The following is a 27610-nucleotide window of genomic DNA, read 5'->3' on the forward strand; positions in this document are numbered from 1 at the left end:
AGATTGCATTTCAGAGCTTCTAGAATTGAAACATTTTCATGCAGGTGGTGTTGGGGGGTAATTTTGGGTTTGGGGTCTTGGGCCACATGTAGAATGAATCAGTTTTTAAATTAAGCTTTCAATTCATATAGTGGCATCTACCTTTTTTTTTTTTTTTTTAAGGTTACTTTATACTTTTATACTTTAAGTAGGTTTTGGAGCACATACTTTTTCACTTTTACTTGAGTAAAAAGGTCAAGTTGATACTTCAACTTTTACCAGAGTGTTTTTAAACTGCAGTATCTATACTTCTACTTAAGTAACAAATGTGTGTACTTTTGACACCACTGCATTTATGTGAAACTAACGTAATGTGAACGAGGAAACTCCCAGTGAATAGAAAAGTAGCTTCAGACAGTTAAATATCCACTTCTATGCAAACAAAAAAACATCAACAAATTAAAAACTACATTAACCATAGTTCATGCGCAAAAACCCCGCTACTCAACTTGTACTAAAGTTCATGTTTGGTCTTTTATCTTCTCTGATAACACATTAAATTAAGTCATATTAAGGAAAAATATCTAATATCTACCATTAATGCTAAAGTTTCATGTTATGTCAATGTTCCACATTGTTCAAGTAGAAAACTGCACTATACTGATATTTCCGTGACATATGTCACAGAAGACAACATCGCCTCCAGACCTCCACTGGAGTGGTAGAAAATAGACCTGTGGTATACGCCTTTTGACTGTGACCATCAGAGGGCGCTCCACAGCAAAAGTAACAAATTATAATCATTCAAGTTTTGTTTGAAATCAAGGTATTTGATGAAGTGTCTTGTACTCCAACGCTGCTTGTTTCACAACTTCATTGCAATGATGACATAGCTCTGAGACAATCAGTGGCTAATATTGGCTCCATTGCTACTTTACGTGATACACTGAACAAAAATATAAATGCAACAGTTATGTTTTTGCTCCCATTCTTCATGAGCTGAACTCAAAGATCTAAAATATTTTCTAGAGACACAAAAGACCTATTTCGTTCAAATGTTGTTTGCAAATCTGTCTAAATTTGTTAGTGAGCACTTCTCCTTTGCTGAGATAATCCATCCCACCACACGTGTGGCATATCAAGATGATGATGAGACAGCATGATTATTGCACAGGTGTGCCTTAGGCTGGCCACAATAAAAGGCCACTCTGAAATGTTCATTTTTATCACAAAGCACAATGCCACAGATGTCGTAGATTTTGAAGGAGCATGCAGTCGGCATGCTGACTGCAGGAATGTCCACCAGAGCTGTGTAACCATGTGTAACCACACCAGCCCAGGACCTCCACATCCAGAATGTTCACCTCCAAGATCATCTGAGACCAGCCACCCGGACAGCTGCTGCAACAATCGTTTTGGAGACCCAAAGAATTTCTGCACAAATGGTCAGAAACCATCTCAGGGAAACTCTGCATGCTTGTCGTCCTCATCTGGGTCTCATCCTGACTGCAGTTCATCATCGTAACAGACTTGAGTGGGCAAATGCTCACACTCAATGGCGTCTGGCACTTTGGAGAGGTGTTCTCTTCACAGATAAATCCTGGGTTTCACTGTTCAGGGCAGACAGCGTGTGTGTTGTCGTATAGCTGAGCGGTTTGCTGATGTCAACATTGTGGATGGAGTGGCCTATGGTGGTGGTGGGGTTATGGTATGGGCAGCCGTATGTTATGGACAATGAACACAGGTGCATTTTACTGATGGAATTTTGAATGCACAGAGATACAGTGAGGAGATCCTGAGGCTCATTGTTGTGCCATTCATCCACGACCATCACCTGATGTTTCAGCATGATAATGCACTGCGCCCTGTTGCAGCGATCGGTACACAATTCCTGGAAGATGAAAACTTCCCAGTTCTTCCACGGCCAGCATACTCACCAGGCATGTCACCCACTGAGCATGTTTGGGATGCTCTGGATCTGCGTATACAATAGCGTGTTCCAGTTACTGCCAATATCCAATTGAAGAGGAGTGGACCAACATTCCACAGGCCAAAATCAATAACCTGATCAACTCTATGCGAAGATGTGTTGCACACTTCACAGCGGCCCTTTATTGTGGCCAGCCTAAGGCACACCTGTGCAATAATCATGCTGTCTAATCAGCATCTTGATATGCCACACCTGTAAGGTGGGATGGATTATCTCTGCAAAGTGGAAGTGCTCACTAACAGATTTAGACAAATTTGTGAACAATATTTGAGAAAAATAGGTCTTTTGTGTATATACAAAGTCTTGAGTTCAGCTCATGAAAAATGGGAGCAAAAACAAAAGTGTTGCATTTATATTTTTGTTCAGTGTAAATGCAAGTGGATCCTGATTAGGGCACCATGCTTGTTCACATTACCACTCAGTGAAATTTTTAGCATTTCCAGATTGTATATAGCTTGTTTTGTGGTTTTATTTTAATGCCACTCTGAATGTCAAAAAAAAACCCCACAAGATCCAATTTTTCAAAGCAGATTCAAACTACATACGGATGCGGTTTGAAATGTGATTCAAATTGCATTTTTGCAAATCAATTTCAATCTGAGCATCTCAGTCACTCAAATAGGATTTCAAAGTGTCGTCTGTGTCGCAACACAAACAACAAAGACGTAGTTCCGGAGAGATGGAAGCTGATTTAAGAGGCTTTACTTGTGGAGATGGAATAAGTGGGGAAAAAAAGTCTAAGAAAATGGTCAAACACAATGTAACATGGCGGCACGCCCATTTCTGTCGCTTCCTTGCAATTACAAGAACGTTTGTGCCGCGGATCCACATAACCATTTCAGACAGAACCAGGCACAATTTGCTGCCGTTCATGTTTTTCCTGGGTGTAACCTGTTCCCATAGCAATATGGATAAGGGTGTGTCATTGTGGACACACAGATCAGATCTGGTCACTTGCTATATATCATGTGGACAGTTAATGTGAGATCTGATTTTAATCAAATTTGCAATAAATCAATAAATAAAGCTGATCTGCACTATGTAGGATATACCCACATCAGTGGAGGGAGATAAATCGAGAATCGAGTATTTATACATACCATACAGAGTGCAGCTCAGACCGAAGTCAGATTCCTTGTATTCTGTGAATACTTGAAGAAAAGCTATTCTGATTCTGAAATGGAGACACACCCCTTTCTGAATATGGGGAGCGTATGTTGAGCAGTTCTTTGCCATTTAAAGCTGCAGCTGCAGAAACAACTTGTCAAGACCTTAAAGAATATGTATATATGCAATACTCCATAATGACAATGTGAAAAGTTTTTTTTGTTTGTTTTTATTGTTGAGATTTTTGCAAATGTATTAAAAATAAAAAAAACTAAGAAATCACATAAGTAAATAAGTATTCACACCCTTTGCCATAAAGCTCAAAATTGTGCTCAGGTTCATTCTGTTTCCACTGGTCATCCTTGAGACGTTTCTACAGCTTATTTGGAGTCCACCTGGGGTAAACTCAGTTGATTGGACATGATTTCGAAAGACACACACCTGTCTACATATAAGGTCCTACAGTGGACAGTGCATATCAGAGCACAAACCAAGCATGAAGTCACAGGAATTGTCTCGAGGTACAAATCTGGGGAAAGGTACAGAAACAGTTCTCCTGCTTTGAAGGCCCAATGAGCACAGTGGCTTCCATCCATGGTAAACGGAAAATGTTCAGATCCACGCTGTCCGTCTAAATTGAGCAAACAGAGAAGGGCCTTAGTCAGGGAGGTGACCAAGAACCTGAAGGTCACTCTGTCAGAGATCCAGCATTCCTCTCTGGACAGAGGACAACCTTCCAGAAGGACAACCATCTCTGCAGCAAACCACCAATCAGAATTGTATGGTAGAGTGGTCAGTCGGAAACCACTCCTTAGTAAAAGGCACATGGCAGCCCACCTGGATTTTGCACCTGAAGGATTCTCAGACCATGAGAAACAAAATTCTCTGGTCTGATGAGACGAAGATTGAACTCTTTAGTGTGAATGTCAGGCATCATGTTTGGAGGAAACCAGGCACCATCCCTAGAATGAAGGGATGCTACAGTGAAGCATGGTGGTGGCAGAATCATACTGTGGGGACGTTTTTCAGCAGTAGGAACTGGGAGGCTCATCAGGATTGAGGAAAAAATTAATGTAGCAATGTAGAGAGACATCCTTGATGAAAACCTGCTCCAGAGTGCTCTTGACCTCAGACTGGGGGCAACGGTTCATCTTTCAGCAGGGCAATGACCCAAAACACACAGCCAAGATATCAAAGGAGTGGCTTCAAGACAGCTCTGTGAATGTCCTTGAGTGGCCCAACCAGAATCCAGACCTGAATCAGATTGAACTTCTCTGGAGACATCTGAAAATGGCTGTGCACCGATGCTCCCCATCCAACCTGATGGAGCTTGAGAGGTGCTGCAATGAGGAATAGGCAAACTGTACAAAGATAGGTGCACAAGCTTGTGGCATCATATTCAAAGACTTGAGGCTGGAATTCTTCTGCCAAAGGTGCACCGACAAAGTATTGAGGCAACGGGTGTGAGTACTTGTGTACATTTGATTCTTAGTCTTCAATAAATTTGCAAAACAAAAACACAACAAAAAAATGTTATGGAATGTTGTGAGTAGAAATTTTGAGTGGAAAATTTACTCCATTTTGGAATAAGGTTGTAAGATAAACTGTGGAAACCGTTTAGCGCTTGTATACTTTCCGGGTGCACTTCTTACGCACGCCACCATTTCATCTTTAGATTTTTATTTTCTTTTAATTCAAGTTGCAGAGATTACTTTTCACTGTGGGTTTAAGGGCATCATTTTAGAAACTGTAATATAAATAGCGTGATTTTTGTTTTGTTTCTTGTCCTAAAAAACAAACAAACATAAACGCTCAAGGGGTTCACAAGCAGCACTATATATGTGTGTATGTTTATGTCAAAGTAGAGTCTGCGATTTGGTGGAATTGGAGATTCTACCAGTAGAGACTGTGACTGGAGTCTCTACTAGTAGAGTCTCTGATCAGAGACTCTACTGGCAGAATCCCACTAGAGACTCCGATCGGAAACTCTACGAGTAGTTTCAGCTGATTTCAAGTTTCTTACTGTGATCAATTCAGCATGGTGTGGCTGTAATGTGAAGTTGATATGACAGATATTTTTCTAATTTCCACTGTAACGTATTGCTGTTATTCTATAACTAGATATCATCTCGTCATGGTAATGAATGGGTTGGTAGAATCAGAGTCTCTCTGAGTCGAATCTCCAATTCTACCAAATCGCATACTCTACTTTGATATATACAAGTACACACACAAAACATGAAATATCCTCAAGGCACCTAAAACTGCATGAGCACAACTTTTCCTCAATAGTGGTGAGAAAAGCTTTAAAAAAAAAAAAAAAAAAAATCTACAGAGATTGCATCAGAAATTGCTTTTAATGTATTTGTAATTTTCCAGTGTTGCTTTAATGATTCTGAATATTTTCAGTTATTGCATGTATTATGAAACTCATTAAAAAACACCAAAGCACATCAGAAAAGTTCAAATGTTCTGACAAAGTCCACAGCTTATTAAGAAAAGACGCATGAAAATCAAAACATTCAGCAGGGGGGGGTTGAACATAGTTGTGAGCAGTGGTTTCACAACTTTGCCAAATCAAAAGTCTATTATATGAAACCTTTTTTCCCCATTTTAGTGACTGAACGCAATCAATTGCTCAATGTTATAAATTTGATTAATTAATGGTTACAAATATGTCCTGAGAACAACTTCAGGAAATGTCTTAAAAGCTCAAACTAAGGTAGGTTCAAAACAGACACTTGTGTGCAACCTCAGATGAAAAGTTCAGTGCTTCCTATGAGGATATATGCACATCAGTAATACGACAGCACCCCCACCCCCAGTACAGTATTTTCCAACAAGGGGAGCGTAGACTTTTGGAAATACATGAGAAATTGACTAAAATAAGCATTGTAAAATTACAAACAACAAAAAGTTGGAAAGCACTGCCCTAGAACCCGTTGGTCTGAGTTTCCTGTAGAACTAGTTGTGTTCTTTCAGAAGACAAGTCGACTGATGGTGTTGAAGCTTCCTCCACCCCCTCCTCCCCCAGATGGGCCACAGCTCCCTGGTGGGTTATTGTCATCTGACCCATTGGGCCTGAATGAGCAGGACGATGAAGGGGCCTGCAGAGCTTGGGTCCGCGCGTTGAGCTCCTGTTCCTATTGACGGCACAAAAGAAAGCAGCATTTCCATTTCAAAGAGGGTTTTTTTTTTCTCCCCCAAAATCTGAAAACAGAAGTAAAACATATTTTGCGCTATTCCATTAAATAGGGGAGAAAAAGAGTGATTTTTGTAATGTGTGCCATTCCACAGTATGGAACTGACAACCAACCAGTCTTTCTAGTAAAACAGCTAGAGCACCCTCTAGGGGTGATTTACTAGAGCGACTCACATAAATGCCATGATTGTCAAGTCACTTCAGCACAGCTCAATGGCTCATGAAATTACACCTCATGTGTTGGAAGAGGGCTGTTCAGATGCTGATTTTCAGTACAGTCAAAGTGTTGGATTTTCACTGTGTGACATTAATAACCTTGTTGATCTGCGCATCCATCCCCAAAAAATGATGGGCTATATAACAGTCTGCCTATGACTTTTTTAATCTACGAGATTTTATTTTGAATAATAGTAACACACTGATCCTTAAAACAAACAAAACATAACTTACCAACACACATGTATACATGTCTGTCAAGGTGTTTTTTCACTACAACTTCATTGTGAAGTCATTCACACAATCAATCACAAATATTTTGCTTATCAATATGTGCTTTAGCTCATCCATCAAGGTCTGAGGCGCGTGCGTGCATGCACGCACGCACGCACGCACACACACACACATCTGTTTTTGGACCATGTTTTCCATGACCAAACTACTTCAAAATCTAATCACCTCTAGATACCTAAGTAATATTCTCACCAACTAAAGTCCATATCTTCAAGTTACTTGAACTGGAAAAACTACAAGGGTACTCACAGAGGGCACATACTGTCATGAGAGTAATACAGGTCAATGTCACTGTTACCGTTCCCAACTATAAGAGGAAAAGGGTGCTACTTAAATATTTCACCTCTGGGACAATGCACGTCCTCGGACCACGATAATATAGTCAGGTCAACAAGTCGTTGGACCCTAAATTTTTGGTTTGTTTACCTCTGGACCACCACAATGGAGTTGAAATGAAACAGAATCTGCATTGTAGGTGTGTCCAGACTATTCCAAACAAGCATCACGACCATGAACAACATCGAACAATGCGAGAGAATTTACTTCATGTTTGCAAGTTCCGTGCAAGTTTCATGTTCCAAAGGTAATAATGGTTAAGGCTGTTTATTCCTGTTGTGTCACAGATGGCACCTGCATTACTATAGCCGGGATACCACCAAAAGACCTCCAGGCTTAAAAGCACAGCAAAAGAATTGTACATTATTGGATAAAAGCATCAAATTTGGCACACATTCTAAATTAACTAATGTTTATTTTCAGATATGGGGCCATCCTGGAGCTGACATAAGCTACAGGAGTCAATGAAGCATTACACAGGGGTCAAAATTTGAAAATGCTCCAATCATGTTGAAAACTATACCACATCATTTGTCTGATCATAACAATTCCAAAAAGGTATAGTTTGGACTATGCATGACTGAATGTTCTGGAGTTATGGGGTAAAAACATCAAAGATCAGTTTTAGCTTGTACAGGAGACAAAAGTTAAAGTTATTATTCTGAGACTCTTGTAACAGTGATTAATAAATATGATTACTGCATACACATGACCTACTATGTCATAAAGTATAGCAAAACTCTGGAGTGTTTCATGTAGCATACGATGAGGGGGCATGATTTTTTTTTTTTTAATTCAAGTTTTCAGAGTCTTGCAGGAGAAAAGTTCATAAAATGCACCCATTTTGATTCCATTTTCTGAATTCTGCAGGGGAAAAAAAACCATAGATAGAGATTTTCCAAAAAAAAAAGAAAAAAAGAAGAAAAAAACTACGCTTTATCCAAAGGAACTACGAATGTCTGAAGTTGTACGTTTAGCCAAATGTATGAAATTATTTAAAATGTTAAAGGGCTGTAGTTTCACAAGTACTGCTTACAGAAACCTAGTATTTGGCATTTCTCCACAGGTTTGGTATAGAATCAACTTACAATTTTTTCAGGGGAAAATATGAGGGTAATGGTAAATGGACTGCATTACGATGGTGCTCACATTCACCCACCCACTCACACACCAATGTCAGGGTGCTGTCATGCAAAGGTGCTCAACTGCACACCAGGAGCAACCGGCAGATTAAGGACCTTTCCCAATGGCCCTTAGTGATTTGTGGTTATGGGGATTTGAACTGAGGATCCTCTGGTCTCAACCCCACCACTTAAACACTAGACACATCAGCTCCTCTGCTGGTGTGTGGTCAACTCCGATTGGCAGAGTTAGTATTGGGTAGAATGCCTGATTATGAGTTGCCGCCCTAATCTGGCTAACCTGAGATCTTGCCCTATAGTGAGTGGTACAGACATGCGTGCATTTCTACTCACCTGTAAATACAGTTTGTTGTCCTTGACAATAGCGTCCAAAAGTTCTTTCTGTAAAGCAGGCTCAGAATTCAATTTCAATTATTTCCCAAACAGTCCATCATTTATGCTTTGTCCTGTTATGTCCCATTTCCGGTACATTACCACATAAGCGGTGTCTTTGGGGAAGCGATTAGTAATGTCTTGCACTGATTGAAGGATGTGAATGTCACTCTGCTGTCATTAAAAAGAAGCCAATCCTTGGCCTCATTGCTACTACTTGGTAGAGACTCTTCCTTCCTTCAGGGAAAAGTAGTCCACCTGATGCTGTGCTCCATCCTCTTGACTGATGTTATGACTGTAACAGTAGTAGTGACCGCTTTCTGATGACAACCCAGAATGCATCACGGACTGAGCTAAGGATATAGGGGTACCGACTCCACTGTCATTTTTTTCTTTTGTGTTTATGTGGTCTGCTCTATTGAGTCCCTCCTTTTCTTCCTCGTCCATTGAGATGGTTTAAGCTTTTTAGCTAGGTTCTCACTGCTCTCAGCAGAATCTACATGCAGAGGAGAGGAGGTGCATGAGGAACACTTTTTTGTGTGACGGAGGCATGTGGACAGGAAGCCTCATAAGTGGTGGAATCGTGACATTATCCAGGATCTTCCTGCGGACGTGACATTTAGCATCATAAGGAGAATCGCAGCAAGGTCAGGATCAGGTATTCTGGTGCTGCCACCACCTTCATAGACCTCTCTGCCCGTTGGAGGGAGCTACACTTCTCACAGAATAGGCATTCTCTTCATCCAGGATCTCCGGAGCAAGAAAATAGTCACCAGGTCAGGCACGGAGAAAGGTGGATCATTTTTCACTATAACAACATGTGCATTGTTAAGCGCAGCTTTGTCCAATTTGGACTCAGGAATTTCACTTCCACCAATGATAGACCCCATCTGCTTACATTCTTCTGAAGGCCCCTCTGTCTGAGGACTGTTCTGAGGGGCAGCGTGGGGACAGAAGGCCAAAGAAGGTCTGTAAAAGGCTCCTCTTTTCAGAAATACTGCCGCACTGCATGCAACAAGTACTATTGATTAGCTTCCCCACCAAACATCCATTCGATCAGAGTCCTGCCCATCGTTTCCAAATTTAGTTTCTTTCAGAGTTGATGGCGTCTTGGTCCCGCTTCTGATCAGTTGCGTCTTTGCTGCTTGTGTTAGGAGCGGCGGCACTTGGCTTAGCTGATTCAAGGACCTGAAGTGTTTTCTCCTCTCATGTAACCTTAACATCAGATGTGTCAGGGGAACAAGACAATACACATATGCATTATTATAATTTGTGTTACTATAGATATTTTATCAACACTTAATCACTATTATTAGAAGCTCTCAGTCAAATAATTTATTTGAAAAACATCATTTACATCAGTAATTTCAGTTATGGTGTCGTGAACACTTTTTTTTTTAATATGTAGGAAGACCAGCAAGTACATTTTATTTCTTTAATTTAAATTTAAAGCCTATGTAATCTTGTCATTTTGCTATTAATTAGGTTTAATTTGGTTGCTTAAAAATAGTTGTTTAATTACATCTATACCTGTCTAGCAGAAAGCGAAGATACTCAGAACAGTCCTGCTGAGAGCCTACTTTGAACCAGGAGACGGGATGCCTCAAAGAAGTTTTTAGGAGTGTATGCTGCCCTCTGCAGGACACAAATAGAAGGTACGTTGAAGCACCACTTCCTATCTCGCATTGTTGAGGAACGTCATAAACATTGTGCATTGCGGCTCCACAAGGGGACTCAGACCTGTGTGTTGTGCGAGAAAAGCAAACAGCAGCTGGAGCCTTTTCATGAGGTTGTTGGAACTGTTAAGACGTAACGATAAAACACGCCTCCTGAAACTGAGACCCAAAAAGAAAAAAAGTTAATTACTTATATGTTTCACAGTATAATGGTCAACAAATACCAAAGTTTGTAGTGCACGGAACTCACTCTGTTGCCATGAAGAGGGTCTGGATGATGCTGTTCATGTAGCAGGTGTTCCCCAGGTTGACCAGGCCTGTTTTGCCGTTTCAGATTTTCCAGTTTGCCTTAAAATACCAGAAGCAAAAGTGTTGGACTGAGATGTCCAGGCACTTTGATTCAGCACCAACTTTATCTTCTCCTCTGCTGGTCGTGGGAGATCCTGGTAAAAGAAGAAAAAAAAGTTATTTTGTTACAGAACAGTCTATATATCAAAAGGTGGAAAGAAAGTTATTGTTAAAAGACAAGTTTAAATTTTTTTTTAAACAAAGTTACCCTTATTCAAATTAAATCATGAGCAATAACCTGAGCCACCTACTCACCTTTAACAACCATGTCAAGAGAAATTCTGACTTTAAAAAAACAACAACAAAAAAAAACTTGAAAAGGAAATTTTATATATAAGGCTGTAAGTATGCATGTCCGTGGAGAAAGGGAAAAAAACAAAACAAAACAAAAACCTTTCACATCATCCATCACAGGCCAACAAATAAAAATCACAAAATTCACTTTATTATCTGGAATATATAGAATGCCTTGATTACCAGCATGTAGATTAGTCCACACAATAAGCATCAGGTGGCATTTCAAGAACAGAAAATGTACAGTACATCACTACACCCCCCATCAGATTTACATGTGGTTGCACAATGTTATATTATATATCATTTATTAGGTCTACAAGAAGCTCCTTAGAGCTTCTGCTCTCTGTAAGGACCAACTATCATACTTAGGTTATGTGTACATGACCTTAACTTCCCCCTTAACCCCTTAACGCCCATCGTCGCATATATGCTACAATCTCTGACTCAAATATGCAACTTACCAAATTGACCTGTATGCCTGTTGACGCAAATTTGCAACATACCATCATTATTATTATAACATAAAGTCATTACCAGAATACCCAATATTACTATCTAGTTTTTGTGCAAAAGTGAAATTAATAATCTCAACATTATTTACCATCTACTTAAAGGCAAAAACACACACAAAACATTTTTTTTATATACAGCTATATAAATTCGGGCATTAAGGGGTTAAAAACATACATACTTTATCATCTGGAAAAGGTGAAATATCTTCAAGTACATTAACTCACATAAGCAATTCATGTCATGCAAAAGTACACACCATCATGTATGCAAGTATATGTTTTTTTATTTAATTATTCTCAAACTGTCAAATCCGGGGATCTATCATCGGCAAACTGGACTGTCTGAGGCAAATCAATCACAAATTCTACAAAATGTCACACAATGGCATCACACAGATACACTGCTAGTCTATGGGTACAAACAATTGTGACCGCAATTTAAAAAGTAAGTTCTTGGCGTTACTTCTAGTGTTTTACCAATACAGGTTTTTCAATGACCAATGCTAGTTTCTGAAGAACAAGGTGGCCAATGGACTGTGTGTGTGTGTGTAACAAAGAGAGAGAGACAGAGAACACATTAATAATAATAACAACAACCAACAACCAAACAGACACAAAGTGTCTCATTTTGGCTGAGGAAGCCCAACATCATTCCAAAGAACACGCACTGATGAGTGACTTGTCAGACATTTTATTTATTTTAAATTGGCCTCATAAGCACAGACACTGGACAAAACATTTAATCAGCTCTGTTAACCAGCCAGCCAATTAACTAACCTTCCACTACTTATTTCAATGCTTTTTTGCACATTCAGTGGATTTTAAAACTGCCCATTTGACTCTCATGGATCAACTTTCTGAATTAATATTGCAAGAGGATGACCTCACAAAACACTTGTTAAGGTGAGTAACCTGACTACGGTTTGTAAAAAACTACACTTACCCTTTAACAAGTCTGCTAATGTCTAAACTGTAGAGGTAATGTTAAATATGTATTTCTAATGTACCTGGCAGATTACAACAATAATATTTTCTTTCATACAGAGAGTATTATAATTGGAAGTGTCATGCACATTTTTTTTTTTTTTTTTTTACCTTGATGGCCTCTAATATGTGTCATAGAGGTCAGGGAAGCCAGAGTAATGGTACATCATGCAGTGCATGAGCTCTGTGAACTGCAGCAAGAAAGCCTGACTGGATGGGAGGCCACACGTCCTCAAAGATTTGACCAGAGACACCACATGTGGAACAACCTGGGACAATGCATACCAGAAGACAACAGAAAACTATTGATAACACTGTTGTGTTGATCATATGGCTGGGAACATGTTGTGAATCATAAAAATGTTTGATGTTGCTGCAGATAAGAATCCTCAAAGAGGGTTCAGTTTCTTTTAATGACTTTTCAAGGCTACTTGTGTATTTTTAAGATATTAATCAAAGTAGCCAGTCAAGGGACTACTGCTCAGCATTCATGTCTTTCACACATCATTGGGACACAGCAGGCATCCTGGGAAAAGAAGACCATGCAGCCTTGGAATCATTTAAACCACATGAGACTAAAGCGAGAAAAAACAATAAAGTGTCCATATTAAGGGAATGGGCTGTGAGGGGATGGTAGGTTCCTTACCAAATGAAAGGCCTCAGGAGAGTGCTGAAAACTCAGCAGCATATGGGAGAGCACCGCTAGAGCTCCCTGTCGCATGATGGGGTACCACAGACGATTAAACACCTATAGGGGCAGGAAAAAAAAAAAAATCCATATAAAATTTTGAACTAACTGGATATTTTTGGTGTTTTACAAACATGACAAAATTACTTTAACATGAGTCTGGAGATGCAAAGCATTTCTTTCTAGCCATTTCCTGGGTTCAGGAATATTATGTACATCAACTGGGGGTGTTCCCTACAAACCAGCTCAATTTTGAGGAGAGTGACATCTATGAGGATGGTGAACTTCTGAACTGCAGCGATTCCTTTAAGCAGAGCAATGACCCATGTAGACACATGTTGGGCTAGAGGCCAACTAAGCCAGTCAATCATCCTGGATACACAGAAGAACATAACGAACAAAGCCAGCAGTCAAAATACAATTTATCTAAATTACAGCGAAAGCCACAATGTAATAATCTGAAAAGCATGGCATTACAGCATATGCAAACATGCAAGACGATTATTAACGTTAAACGTACATATAGTATTCATGTACAAAAAAATGTGTTAAAGCATGAAGCTGTGTGCCAGTATTGTGCACTTCCATTTCATAGCTTGTAGAAAATACAGAAAACCTGCAAATTTGTATTTTGGAAAGTATTCTGTAAATCTGAAGAGTTTAAAGCTATAGAGAGTATAAACACTGTGCCATCTAGTGGTGAGGCTGCAGATTATGCCATCACCAAGCACAGCCGTTTCTCTTCATGTTTTTACCTCTTTGATGAAAGGGATTTGTGCTCTCTTGCCTCACTCTAAGCTCATGAAAACACACTAATGCATTGGGTGCAGGTATTAACACTAATGAGCAGTTGTTATGAATGTGTTGTTCCACTGATGACATCAACAACAAATGCTGTAGCTTTAAAATAAACAATCAAAACAGTTATTTATCTCATGTGTCAAGGCTTGTAGGTCAACCTGCAGAGTGCTTTCGTCATGTTGGCATCTTTACGTTCTGGTCTGTGGTGAGGCTCTTAATAAGGACTGTGATCATCTTGACGGGAATGTATGGACTAGACTGGCGAGGGCAATGGATGGGTCACAGGATGGTCTGTGAAAATAAATCAGAATTAAAGACAATTATACACTTTTTTTTTTACAGTAGAAGCGGCTTAATATAAATTCCAGCTGTAACAACAGATAATAGGTGCAGGGATTAAGCAAAAAAAAAAATCTTATTTTTTTTTTTTGGGGGGGGGGGAGTGTGAATGTGGACATTGTGTCAAACAGGGGGTCAAGGCCCCCAGAAAATTTGAGTTTTTGATGTTCAGGGATGCATTCTGGAGGGTTTTTTAATGACACCCCCCCCCCCCCACACACACACACTTAGTTGTACAGCTTAATGTGTGTTGCATTTTCTTTTACACACTTTTACTTTTTCTTTGCCTTTAACCATCAATTGATACCACAACCTACATGTTGTTTGCTAAGATTACTGACTACAAGTGCCATAATAATTTTCATATTTTGGCTTCCCTCATCCTAACTAAGCCGATTTAAAGCTAAGACCCTAAGACCCCAGCAATGCCGAGCTTAGACATTACATGATACTGACCTGTAAAATGACCCTGTATGTTCCACTTACGAGGTCAGAGTCATGTGACAGCTCAAATCAAACACAAAATACCAATTATGTCCCCCTGGAAATGGTTGACCAGAATAATTTTGTGTGAAGTTTCATTAAAATTCACAATACTTTCTCAGAGTTTTGCTGAAGAATTGCACTCAATGGATTTAAAAGCAACAGTAAAAAATCCATCTCTCTTATCTTCAAACCGGATGAAAACCCATGTAACACTCCATTAAAAAAAAACTATCCAGTGCTATTTATTGCAATAATATTTATTTTAGGTGTCCAAAAACTTGCACTTTTGAAAAATGTCAACATCTGAGGAGAGGTTCATTTTAATTTCAATGTATAGCACAGAAAAATGAAAACACATACTGTATATTGTTGCTGTGCATGATTTCACAAACAAAAGCATCTCACCTGGGAAGAGATGATGGCAAAGACTTCCTGCAGTGAAGGCAGCAGCGTGGCTGGATTAGCCTTCCAGATACTCTGCAGCAACGCACTGACCTTTTGCACCTGACCTACTATATTCTCTCAACTCCTGCTCTTGACTGGACAAGCAGTGGAAGGAACTGATGGTCCTCACCAGCTGCTGGCAGAACAAAACACATGTCTGTCTCTTGGGATGCATTGACAAAGTCTGACAGCAGGGTGCTCAGGCGGGCGCAAAGTGCAGGCTCCGGGCGTTCACACACCAGCCTTAAAATTTCCACCTGGATCACACTGAAGATCTCTAGCACCGAGGGGCAGCTGATAAGTAACCTTAAGCAGAAGTGAATGTAATCTATCACAGCTGGCTCTTTGCGGTCCAGTTGGTCATAGCCCTGCTGGAGCAGGCTGAGGGCAAAATCTTTACTGAAGAAATGCTCAAATTCAAGGCGGTGGTAGCGTGCGTAAGCTTCCAGAACCTGAAAGCCCACTTGTTTGTGGAAGACATCTTCACCCAGAAGGATGAGGCGTGTGGTGAGAGTAAACAGTGCCTGACATTGCTCTGTTGACACTTCTTTGTCTGCTGCCTCCACGACTTTCTTCACAAAGACTTTTTTCAGTGATACTGGGTGATCAGAGCTGACGAGACCCTCCAAAATCTTGTCCATGATGCCAGGCTACAGAATAAATTTGAGACAGTAATTTAGTAGTGCATACAAGTAAAAAAAAAAAGTGTATAAATCACATTCAAATGTGCTTTTGTCCTTTAAATAAATCAAATGTATGTTACATGTAATTGCAGGTTCATCTTCAACTGATGTACAGAAACAGGGTTCTCGCCAGCGCAGTTGAGCATAGGGGGCCACTATGCTGTGATTCAACCAGCATAGGGGGAGCTTTTTCTGTTCTGTTTTTGTTGTTGTTGTTGTTTTAAAAAGGACATGTCCACGGTTATATAAAGTCCCAGTCAGCAACACAAAGTGGCCCTCAAAATGCAGGAAATAGTGTTTTAAAGGGTTATAATTTTAAAAATTTTCTAGGGGGATGCCCCTGACCCCTCCTACAATACTCCGCCCCACAGTACTCATTGCACAGCTATGCCCAGCTAAAGTTCCCTGCTATGCTGTGGGAAAAAATCCTGGTGAGAACCCTGAGAAACCTCTCATCCTTACCAAAATAATCCAAATATTGTTACCATTTTTCAGGCCCCAGGTATTTGAACAGTGACAATTTTTGTTATTTTGCTCTGTACATCACAGAAGAGTTGAGATGAAACAAACATGATGCAAGTGTTGCACATAATTTTAGCTGTAATTCAAGGGCTTCAATAAAAATATTACATTCACCATTTACAGCCATTTTTTGTACATAGTTCCTGCATTTTCACATCCACACAGATGCTGAGAATGACAGCCTCAACACGCATTTAATCTATTGTTAGACTCGATTGGCTTTGCTCAAAATGTAAATGAGTCCACCCACCACTTTAATCATACCTTAGATGGTTGTTCTGACTTATGGTATGGAAATTGAAAGACTTAACAGTATTCCCTGAAAACCCCCTTCTGTCTGATCATTTCTTAATAACATTTACATTTACTCTGATGGACTACCCAGCAGTGGGGAATAAGTTTCATTACAGTAGAAGTCTTTTCAGAAAGCGCTGTAACTAGGTTTAAGGATATGATTCCTTCTTTATGTTCTCCAATGCCATATACCAACCCAGGGCAGAGTAGCTACCTAAACTCTGTGAGTGAGATAGGTTATCTCGTCAATAGTTTTATATCCTCATTGAGGACAACTTTGGATGCTGTAGCTCCTCTGAAAAAGAGAGCCTTAAATCAGAAGTGCCTGACTCCGTGGTATAACTCACAAACTCGCAGCTTAAAGCAGATAACCCGTACGTTTGGAGAGGAAATGGCGTCTCACTAATTTAGAAGATCTTCACTTAGCCTGGAAAAAGAGTCTGTTGCTCTATAAAAAAGCCCTCCATAAAGCTAGGACATCTTACTACTCATCACTAATTGAAGAAAATAAGAACAACCCCAGGTTTCTTTTCAGCACTGTAGCCGGGCTGACAAAGAGTCAGAGCTCTATTGAGCCGAGTATTCCTTTAACTTTAACTAGTAATGACTTCATGACTTTCTTTGCTAATAAAATTTAACTATTAGAGAAAAATTACTCATAACCATCCCAAAGACAATCATTCTCTTTGGCTGCTTTCAGTGATGCCGTATTGGTTAGACTCTTTCTCTCCGATTGTTCTGTCTGAGTTATTTTCATTAGTTACTTCCTCCAAACCATCAACAGGTCTATTAGACCCCATTCCTACCAGGCTGCTCAAGGAAGCCCTATCATTAATTAATGCTTCTATTTTAATATGATCAATCTGTCTTTATTAGTGGCTATGTACCACAGGCTTTTAAGGTGGCAGTAATTAAACCATTACTTAAAAAGCCATCACTTGACCCAGCATATCTAACTAATTATAGGACAATCTCCAACCTTCCTTTTCTCTCAAAAATTCTTGAAAGGGTAGTTGTAAAACAGCTAACTGATCATCGCAGAGGAATGGTCTATTTGAAGAGTTTCAGTCAGGTTTAGAATTCATCATAGTACAGAAACAGCATTAGTGAAGGTTACAAATGATCTTATCATGGCCTCAGACAGTGGACTCATCTCTGTGCTTGTTCTGTTAGACCTCAGTGCTGCTTTTGATACTGTTGACCATAAAATATTATTACAGAGATTAGAGCATGCCATAGGTATTAAAGGCACTGCACTGCGGTGGTTTGAATCATATTTATCTAATAGATTACAATTTGTTCATGTAAATGGGGAATCTTCTTCACAGACTAAGGTTAATTATGGAGTTCCACAAGGTTCTGTGCTAGGACCAATTTTATTCACTTTATACATGCTTCCCTTAGGCAGTATTATTAGACAGCATTGCTTAAATTTTCATAGTTACGCAGATGATACTCAGCTTTATCTATCCATGAAGCCAGAGTACACACACCAATTAGCTAAACTGCAGGATTGTCTTACAGACATAAAGACATGGATGGCCTCTAATTTCCTGCTTTTAAACTCAGATAAAACTGAAGTTATTGTACTTGGCCCCACAAATCTTAGAAACATGGTGTCTAACCAGATCCTTACTCTGGATGGCATTACCCTGACCTCTAGTAATACTGTGAGAAATCTTGGAGTCATTTTTGATCAGGATATGTCATTCAATGCGCATATTAAACAAATATGTAGGACTGCTTTTTTGCATTTGCGCAATATCTCTAAATTAGAAAGGTCTTGTCTCAGAGTAATGCTGAAAAACTAATTCATGCATTTATTCCTCTAGGCTGGACTATTGTAATTCATTATTATCAGGTTGTCCTAAAAGTTACCTGAAAAGCCTTCAGTTAATTCAAAATGCTGCAGCTAGAGTACTGACAGGGACTAGAAGGAGAGAGCATATCTCACCCATATTGGCCTCTCTTCATTGGCTTCCTGTTAATTCTAGAATAGAATTTAAAATTCTTCTTCTTACTTATAAGGTTTTGAATAATCAGGTCCCATCTTATCTTAGGGACCTCATAGTGCCATATCACCCCAATAGAGCGCTTCGCTCTCAGACTGCAGGCTTACTTGTAGTTCCTAGGGTTTGTAAGAGTAGAATGGGAGGCAGAGCCTTCAGCTTTCAGGCTCCTCTCCTCTGGAACCAGCTCCCAATTCGGATAAGGGAGACAGACACCCTCTCTACTTTTAAGATTAGGCTTAAAATTTTCCTTTTTGCTAAAGCTTATAGTTAGGGCTGGATCAGGTGACCCTGAACCATCCCTTAGTTATGCTGCTATAGACGTAGACTGCTGGGGGGTTCCCATGATGCACTGAGTGTTTCTTTCTCTCTTTGCTCTGTATGCACCACTCTGCATTTAATCATTAGTGATTGATCTCTGCTCCCCTCCACAGCATGTCTTTTTCCTGGTTCTCTCCCTCAGCCCCAACCAGTCCCAGCAGAAGACTGCCCCTCCCTGAGCCTGGTTCTGCTGGAGGTTTCTTCCTGTTAAAAGGGAGTTTTTCCTTCCCACTGTCGCCAAGTGCTTGCTCACAGTGGGTCGTTTTGACCGTTGGGGTTTTTCCGTAATTATTGTATGGCTTTGCCTTACAATATAAAGCGCCTTGGGGCAACTGTTTGTTGTGATTTGGTGCTATATAAATAAAATTGATTTGATTTTTAAATGCCATAAATACAGTGGCCAATAGAGGCCACAACATCTAGAAAATGCACATTAGAAAATGCAAAAAAGTGTACAAATACAAGAAGCACCTGCATCAATTTAGCAACTACTAGCTGTACCAAAACACATCTTACAAATTGACAGAAGGCTTGCAAAGCACAGAATACAAATATAACCTGCCCCACATGCAATAATTTGATTTGATGTCTGATGTTAACAGAAAACACGTGCAAAAACACGTGTCCCAAATAGCCACCACACAAGAACATATTAATGCCACAAAAAGAAGTTTCTGCTTGGAGGACTTTAACTGATGGACCATTCAATGTCTGGTGGTGCTCTACTGTCTTTATCTGGTTAGTTGATCTGAGTAAATGTAATTATGTACTTTATTACCCTGTGTGGCACTGGCCAAGTAAGGCACTGTAGTTACTCTTCTGTGTGTGTGTGTGTGTGTGTGTGTGTGTGTGTGTGTGTGTGTGTGTGTGTGTGTGTGTGTGTGTGTGTGTGTGTGTGTGTGTGTGTGTGTGTGTGTGTGTGTGTGTGTGATAACTAAAAATGTGATGGGAATACTACTTGGGTATTGGCCAAAGGTCAAGGTCAAGCAAAATAACTAAAAAAACAGGTTTACCATAAAATCTCCGCTGCCAATGTGGCTACAGATTTGATCAAAAGCTCATAATACATTTGTAATCAGAATCAGAATAGCTTTATTGCCACATGAGTGAACAAGTTCACAACATTAGGAAATTGCTGCGGTACTTGGTGCTAACATAAAAAAAAAAGAGTAGTAAAACAAGTAATATATAATAAAACTTAACACTATAGTTATGTTACAAAATGTACAGAATGTATGAGCTAAGATAAATAAATGGTGATGATAAATGGTGATAGCAACAATCTAGAGTTCTAAAAGTTCTTGTTGATAAGGCTAACAGCAGAGGGGAAAAAACTGTTCTTAGGGCAGGAGGTTCTGGTCTGAAGGGACCGTAGCCTCCTGCCTGAAGGGAGGAGGTCAAAAAGGCTATATCCAGGGTGAGAAGGATCGGCTCTGATCCGACCTGAACGCCCCAGTGTCCTGGAGATGTACAGGTCCTGAAGAGATGGAAGGTTGCAGCCAATCACTTTCTCGGCAGAGCGTATAATGTGCTGTAGTCTCTGTATGTCCCTGGTGGTGGCTCCAGCGTACCATACGGTGATGGAGGTGGTAAGGATGGACTCAATGATGGCAGTGTAAAACTGCACCATGATCCTTGCTGGCAGGTTGAATTTCTCCAACTGCCGCAGGAAGTACATCCTCTGCTGGACCTTCTTGAAAACAGAAGTAATGGTGGACTCCCACCTGAAGTCCTGGGTTAGAGTGATTCCCAGGAAACAGAAGGTGTCCACTATGTTGATGGGGGTGTCTGCCAGGGTAATGATGGGGAGAGGGGCTGCGTTGTTCCTAAAGTCCACAATAATCTCCACTGTCTTCAGCACCAAGTTGTTATAGTCAATTAATATAATAGTTATAGTCAATTAATATAATCAATTAGTATAAATGACAAAGCCGTCACACATATGTTGTTTGACTTTCAGCTGCTCTGCGGTTTGTTCAGGGTTGCCACAGCAAATCCAGTACAGACCTGCATTGGGATTTGGCACAAGTTTGATCCTGGATGCTCTTCCTGATGCAACTCCAGTTTTACCTGGAGGAACAGACACAGCCTCTGGTCTTCCTAAGACATATACCATCAAAGTACTAACCAGGACCCACTCTGCTTTGCTTCTGAGGGGATCAGGCTCACAGAGGGCAGACTGGCTGCAAAGCAGTCAGACATATACTAAATAAATAAATTATGTGTGGTCCCTTAAAGCTCACTATGTACTGCTAAGTATTTATAATTCATAACCTAAACATAACTCAATGTGCAGAGAGCAGGATACACCAGTCCTGTCTTTTATTGATGATTTTAACTGTAGGTTTGAATTTTATTTTATATGCAAATAAAACAAAACTTTAATGTCTATTATTTTCTCAATCAATTGATTTTGAAAATGACATTTTGTTGCAGGCCAAGAGAGAAGACACCTGTGACAACTCTGAAGGAGTTATAGGCTTCTCTGGCAGAAAGTGGCAAAAACTGCATAGTGCAACTTTGTCTGTTGCACGATCAGTTTAATACAGATTCATGGTGGACTGACACACAGAAGGGTTTCCTTCAATAGACGTGAGAGTTCAGCGAGTGAAACTCGAGCCTGAAACAGATCTGTTTTCTTGCAACAGAAGTGTTGTCCATGTGACTCCACAGAGCTACGACTGGTGGTATAACAGACAAAAATTGCACAATGCAGAGGTTCTTCAGTCACTACCACAGATGAACAGTCTGTACAATTATTTGTGGCCTCTGAAAATAGAGGCACAATGTATACAAACTGCCATAATTCCTAAATGGTTACTGCAATATTTCTGCCAAACCCTTGGAAAAATTCAACTAAAGGTCTTCACTACAAGCACATCTTTACACTTACGGACCTGACTGTAGACCCGCGACTTTCTTTCATTGTTCATTCTAGGGACCACTCTCTGGGTACTAGAGTAGATGGAACAAAATATAACACAAGATTCACAAAACAGAATGGAACTACAAAGTTCCATTATTTACATTTCTGAATACATTATTTATTTCTGATTTGAACCATATTTGTAAATAATATGGTTCAGAAACAGCATGAAATATCCACCAAAAAGCTCATAAAAGAAGATAATTAAGACAATTTACACAAATTATCGCACCACAATAAAATGCAACACGATTAAAAGAAAAACCTAGAAAAGAGATTTATCTTAAAACATGTTATGACTGGAGAAAGGAAGGTTACCTAAATTTTTCAGTGAAAATTTTTACAAATTAACTGAGTCTGGCAAGTTTTTTTTTTTCCAGGCTTTCTGTGTTGAACAGTTCCCTAAATTTCTGGGTATTAGGTCTGATATAGCTAATAATAATACTATTATAAGTATTTTTCAAACTCTGAGTTAAGACAAGAGATGATAAACAAATAAGCAATGGAATTTGCCACCAATTTAATGAAGATTACAGAGCTCACAACCAACATTTTAACACTAGAAAACTTATTTTCATTCATTATCTTATGGTTGCCACTTCTGAATTTAGAGGATAAATTTTGCTATACCATTCAGATCTGATACATAGGCTATCATTTATCCTTTGTTCAATACTCCTTTTAAACCATATAAAATGAACATTTTTCAAGTAAAACCATAAATTTGAGTGTCCCTAACTGTCAATCACACTCTTAATTTTAGTCATCCAGTTGGATTTGAACACATCCTTATCATACATTTCTTTGAGTAGATGGAATACAACATAAGATAGTTTATTTTCTTTACAATAGACAACTACGATAGATTAGCACCCTGTTTAGGGTGTACCATGCCTTACACCGTGTGACTCTTGGGATAGGCTTCAGCCTCCCGTGACCCTTAATTGGAGTAAGCAGATACAGACAATGGACAAATGGATGGACAACTGACAAGGTGACCTAAAACATTTATCATTCTCCTCTCTCTACCCAGTTTCCCATATACTATACAACTAGCAATTATTTTATTGAGCTTTAATAAGCTTTTGAGAAATGTCTTGTGGAACATGTTGATCTAATTTACTAAAACCCCAAATTTCACAGTCATACAGGAGAACAGATAAACAAGATGATCAAAAAGCTCACATTGTATATTAATAGGAAATTTGAGTGCCTTAGATTGAAAACTAAATAATGCACACCTGGCTTGGTTCACCTGTTCACCTCAGTATGATAGAGATTATTCATTGTTAACTAAACGCTAATTAAATCTGTACAACTACATCCTTACATGTAATGTGGGCTAAGTGATAGACACTAAAATGATCGGTGTGTGAATGTGTCTGTGTGAAAGGGTGAATGCAAGGCATCATTGTAAAGCGCTTTGACTTTCTGATGTAGATGGAAAAGCGCTATATAAATGCAGTCCATTTACCATTTACTTAGGTACATGTGATTTCTTAGTTGTTCTTATTTTTAATACATTTGCAAAATAAAATAAAAAAGAACAGGTCATTATGGCGTGTTGTGAGTAGAATTTTGAGGGGATAAATTTACTCCTTTTTGGAACAAGGCTTTCCGGATGCACTGCAAGAAGTTGCAACATATTTTTGCATTTTCTGTTTGATAAATGACACCTGTCAGTTAATCGTCGAACTGAAATGTAAACGGGCACTGGAATGCAGTGAGCGCGGTGCGAACAGGCAAACGTCCCTGTTCCAAGTTTGCTATCAAGACAAGCTGTTCGTGAAACATTTTACACAATATATATCTATGTCCGACAGTTGAAATGTTCAGACACCATGAAACGCTTGCTCTTCTTTTAGCTGTTTGAGTGAATTGTTGTTTTCCATTTCCAGAACCCCAACCAAAAAAAGCAACAAATCAGGCCCGATGCTAATAACAGAGCTACTGAATTAGCATAAATACCGTCATGAATTAACACGATATAAAAACGTTATAATATGTTCTTACTCGAATACAGCATGTCCACAGTATCCAGGAAGAAAATCCGTAACTGTCACTGGAATATAAACAGTTTAAAAAACTAAACTCGAAATGTGTTGCTTTGTTTGGAATCAGCTGATGAATGAGCTGATATTAGCGGAACACGTGACGTCATTTCCGTCTTATGACAGGAAGACAAAAAGAAAACTTTCAGTGTAAAAGTAGCTTGTACTCAAGCTACTTAAAAAAAATATTTCAAATATTCACAAAAAGTCAACTGATTTAGTGTGCAATAATATACACAGTGCTCATACTTCACACTGTTTAATCGTTTCTTTAAGATAAACCTGAAACTACACATCAAGTGGCTGTATTTGGTAATCAATCAATCAATCAATTTTATTTATATAGCGCCAAATCACAACAAACAGTTGCCCCAAGGCGCTTAACAACCAAACTCTGAAAAGTCAAAGGCGAAAAGAAATATTAGAAACAAACAAAAAATGGTGCCTAAAGGCGTAAGCAGAAGCAACGCTTATCAACGCCTGCCCCCCGTATAAACTCAAATCAAACCAGGCATATATTCCTGTTTATAAACATTTATATCCAACACAATCTGAACAACAGCAGCACATAGCTACAGATAAAAGAAGTCAAATATTTCTCCAAACTGCTCCCCCCAAAACAAAAACAAAGGTTCCAGTATAACAACATCTACATATAACACAACTCAACCATATTCATTGAATACATATCTAGAAAATATAATTTACTGTATTTGTACATCCTGGTTATAATTTCCAAATAACATCATTTTAGTTTTAGACCAATTTAATGACAGTTTGTTCATATCAAACCAACTCTTCAACTTTATCATTTTAGTTCTCAAATCAAACAATAATTGCTGCAAATTCTCTCCAGAACAAAACAAGTTTGTTTCATCAGCAAAGAGAATTGCTTGAAACACATTGGAAACTTTACATAAATCATAAATATATAAAATAAATAATTTTGTTCTCAGCACAGAGCCCTGGGGAGCCCCACAAATGATGTCCAGAAATGCAGAACAACAGTCCCCAATTTTAACAAACTGCTTCCAGTTTTGCAAATAACTTTTAATCCAATTCAGAGCCACTCCTCTAATCCCATAAAGTTCCAACTTTTGAAATAATATGTTATGATTGATTGTGTCAAAAGCCTTTTTTAAGTCAATAAATAGACCTATTACTATCTCCCTTTGGTCCACATGTTTATTGATCTCTTCGATTGCATTGCACAAAGCCAAAGCAGTGGACCTTTTCGCTCTGAACCCATATTGACTGTCATCAAGCAGGTTGTGAAGTTCAATAAATTTATCCAGTCTGTTATTGTAAAGTTTTTTCCAGTATCTTAGAAAATTGTGACAATAAAGACACAGGCCTGTAGTAAAAAGATGTTTGTCACCAGATTTAAATAAAGGTATCACCTTTGCCACTTTCATACCATTTGGAACAATTCCTGTTTGAAACAATTTAATAAATATATATGTTAATAGTTTAGCAATTTCTGGAATTATCTGCTTTATAAGGTCATATGTACGTCATTATGATCAGCTGACTTTTTACTTTTACATGTGCTGACTAACATAAGAATTTCCCTCTCATCAACCAAGCCAAGAAATATAGTATACAGATTTCTCTCAATTAATTGCTGGTTTACCCATGTAGTTTGTGGAATGTCAGCTGCTAAATCTGGCCCAACATTAGCGAAAAACTTATTAAAACTGTTCACTACTTGATTCATGTCATATTCATCTTTATTGTGATCAGTAAAGTAAGTTGGGTAATTCTTTGATTTGGGTTTATTTCTTAAAATACTATTCAGTATGTTCCATGTTTCCTTTATGTTATTTTTATTATCATTTAGAATTTTAGAATTTGATTTTTTTTTTTTACAATTCCGCATAATAGTTGTTAATTTATTTTATAGTACTTATACTTAATCTCAGCCTCTCTTGATTTACTTCTAATAAACTCTCTATATAACATATTTTTCTTCTTACACATCTTTTGCAGTCCCTTTGTTATCCATGGATGGGCCTTATACTTGTTATTTACACTGCAATGTAGAATTGGACAATTTTTGTTATTTATATCAAGAAATATATTTTCAAGTTCGACATATGCTAAATTGGCATCGTTCTCTGTATAAATGGAATTCCAATCCTGCAGACGTAAATCATTTTTTAGGGCGGTAATAGCTTCTTCAGATTGCAGACGTTTTTGATATTATATTTTCTCCTTCCATTTAGTATTTAAATTCAGCTCTGTTACTATAAAAATTGGTAAGTGGTCACTGATATCATTGATCAATAAACCACTTATTGTTTTGGTATCTGTATCATTTGTTATTATTATTATTATTATTAAAACTTTATTTAACCAGGTCAATCCCATTGAGACACAAAGGTCTCTTTTCCAAGGGAAGCCTGGCCAAGAAAGCAGCTTTAAAACAAAGTTTCAAGAGCATTGAAGAGGAGAACATAGAATCAGACATCAGTAAAACAGACAAAATACAATCTGGTCACATCATAGAGTTAATATGGGGCCTTCATAAGCAGGAACAAGAACGATATGAGGCAGATACTATGTCCCTCATAAAGTTTTTAAATTTTCCAAGAGAAGTTAGTTCCCTCAAGTTCAAAGTTCTCTGTAGTGAGTTCCAGGAAGCAGGTGCGAAGTACATGAAGGATTGCCTACCTAACTCAATACAAATTTTGAGGACATTAAGCAAGTAACAATCATTGGAACGCAAGGAATAAGTGCTCTGGGTTCTCGAAATGTAGCCACATAGATATTGGGGGAGTAAACCTAAGATTGCTTTGTAAATAAAAATGTGCCAGTGTGAGAGATAACGTGCAGCCAACGAGGGCCACTCAACTCTGCTATATAAAGTAGAATGGTGAGTGAAGGTTTTGCAACATGTAACAAACCTCAGGGCACCGTGATAGAGTCCAAAGACTGGAGACAATTAGCAGGGGCATGCATATAAATAAGGTCACTGTAATCCAATAAAGGAAGAAAGGTGGCAGCTACTAAATTCTTCCTAGCAGCAAAGCTAAAACATGTCCTGTTACGATAAAAAAAAAAAAACAGTTTTAGCTTTAGTTTTTGATCAGGTTCTCTATATGAGACTTAAAAGAAAGCCTGTCGTCAATCAGCACACCCAAATACTTGTAGCAAGGCACTAGCTCAATCATGTAAAAAGCCATCACTTGACCCAGCTATCTTAGCTAATTATAGGCCAATCTCCAACCTTCCTTTTCTCTCAAAATTCTTGAAAGGGTAGTTGTAAAACAGCTAACTGATCATCTGCAGAGGAATGGTCTATTTGAAGAGTTTCAGTCAGGTTTTAGAATTCATCATAGTACAGAAACAGCATTAGTGAAGGTTACAAATGATCTTCTTATGGCCTCGGACAGTGGACTCATCTCTGTGCTTGTTCTGTTAGACCTCAGTGCTGCTTTTGATACTGTTGACCATAAAATTTTATTACAGAGATTAGAGCATGCCATAGGTATTAAAGGCACTGCGCTGCGGTGGTTGGAATCATATTTGTCTAATAGATTACAATTTGTTCATGTAAATGGGGAATCTTCTTCACAGACTAAAGTTAAT

At 38.8% G+C, this 27610-nt stretch overlaps 1 protein-coding gene across 1 annotated transcript; it reads right to left on the minus strand.

Moving 5' to 3' along the window:
• Nucleotides 1–5444: 5444 nt before the first annotated feature.
• usp38 (ubiquitin specific peptidase 38) lies at nt 5445–24122 on the minus strand. The gene is given in 28 exon segments (XM_034187738.1): nt 5445–6219; nt 8600–8790; nt 8793–8872; nt 8874–9084; nt 9087–9168; nt 9170–9268; nt 9270–9364; nt 9367–9408; nt 9411–9616; nt 9618–9676; nt 9678–9730; nt 9733–9848; nt 10163–10231; nt 10233–10280; nt 10387–10473; nt 10565–10643; nt 10646–10757; nt 12567–12589; nt 12592–12724; nt 13102–13203; nt 13386–13515; nt 14103–14136; nt 14139–14195; nt 14198–14235; nt 15158–15282; nt 15284–15383; nt 15385–15863; nt 23982–24122. Coding segments are annotated over 27 exon segments (3006 nt in total). The 5' UTR covers nt 15855–15863; nt 23982–24122; the 3' UTR covers nt 5445–6054.
• Between the last annotated feature and the right edge of the window lie 3488 nt (nt 24123–27610).

Source organism: Thalassophryne amazonica, chromosome 15 (assembly GCF_902500255.1).
Source record: "Thalassophryne amazonica chromosome 15, fThaAma1.1, whole genome shotgun sequence".
NCBI lineage: Eukaryota > Metazoa > Chordata > Actinopteri > Batrachoidiformes > Batrachoididae > Thalassophryne > Thalassophryne amazonica.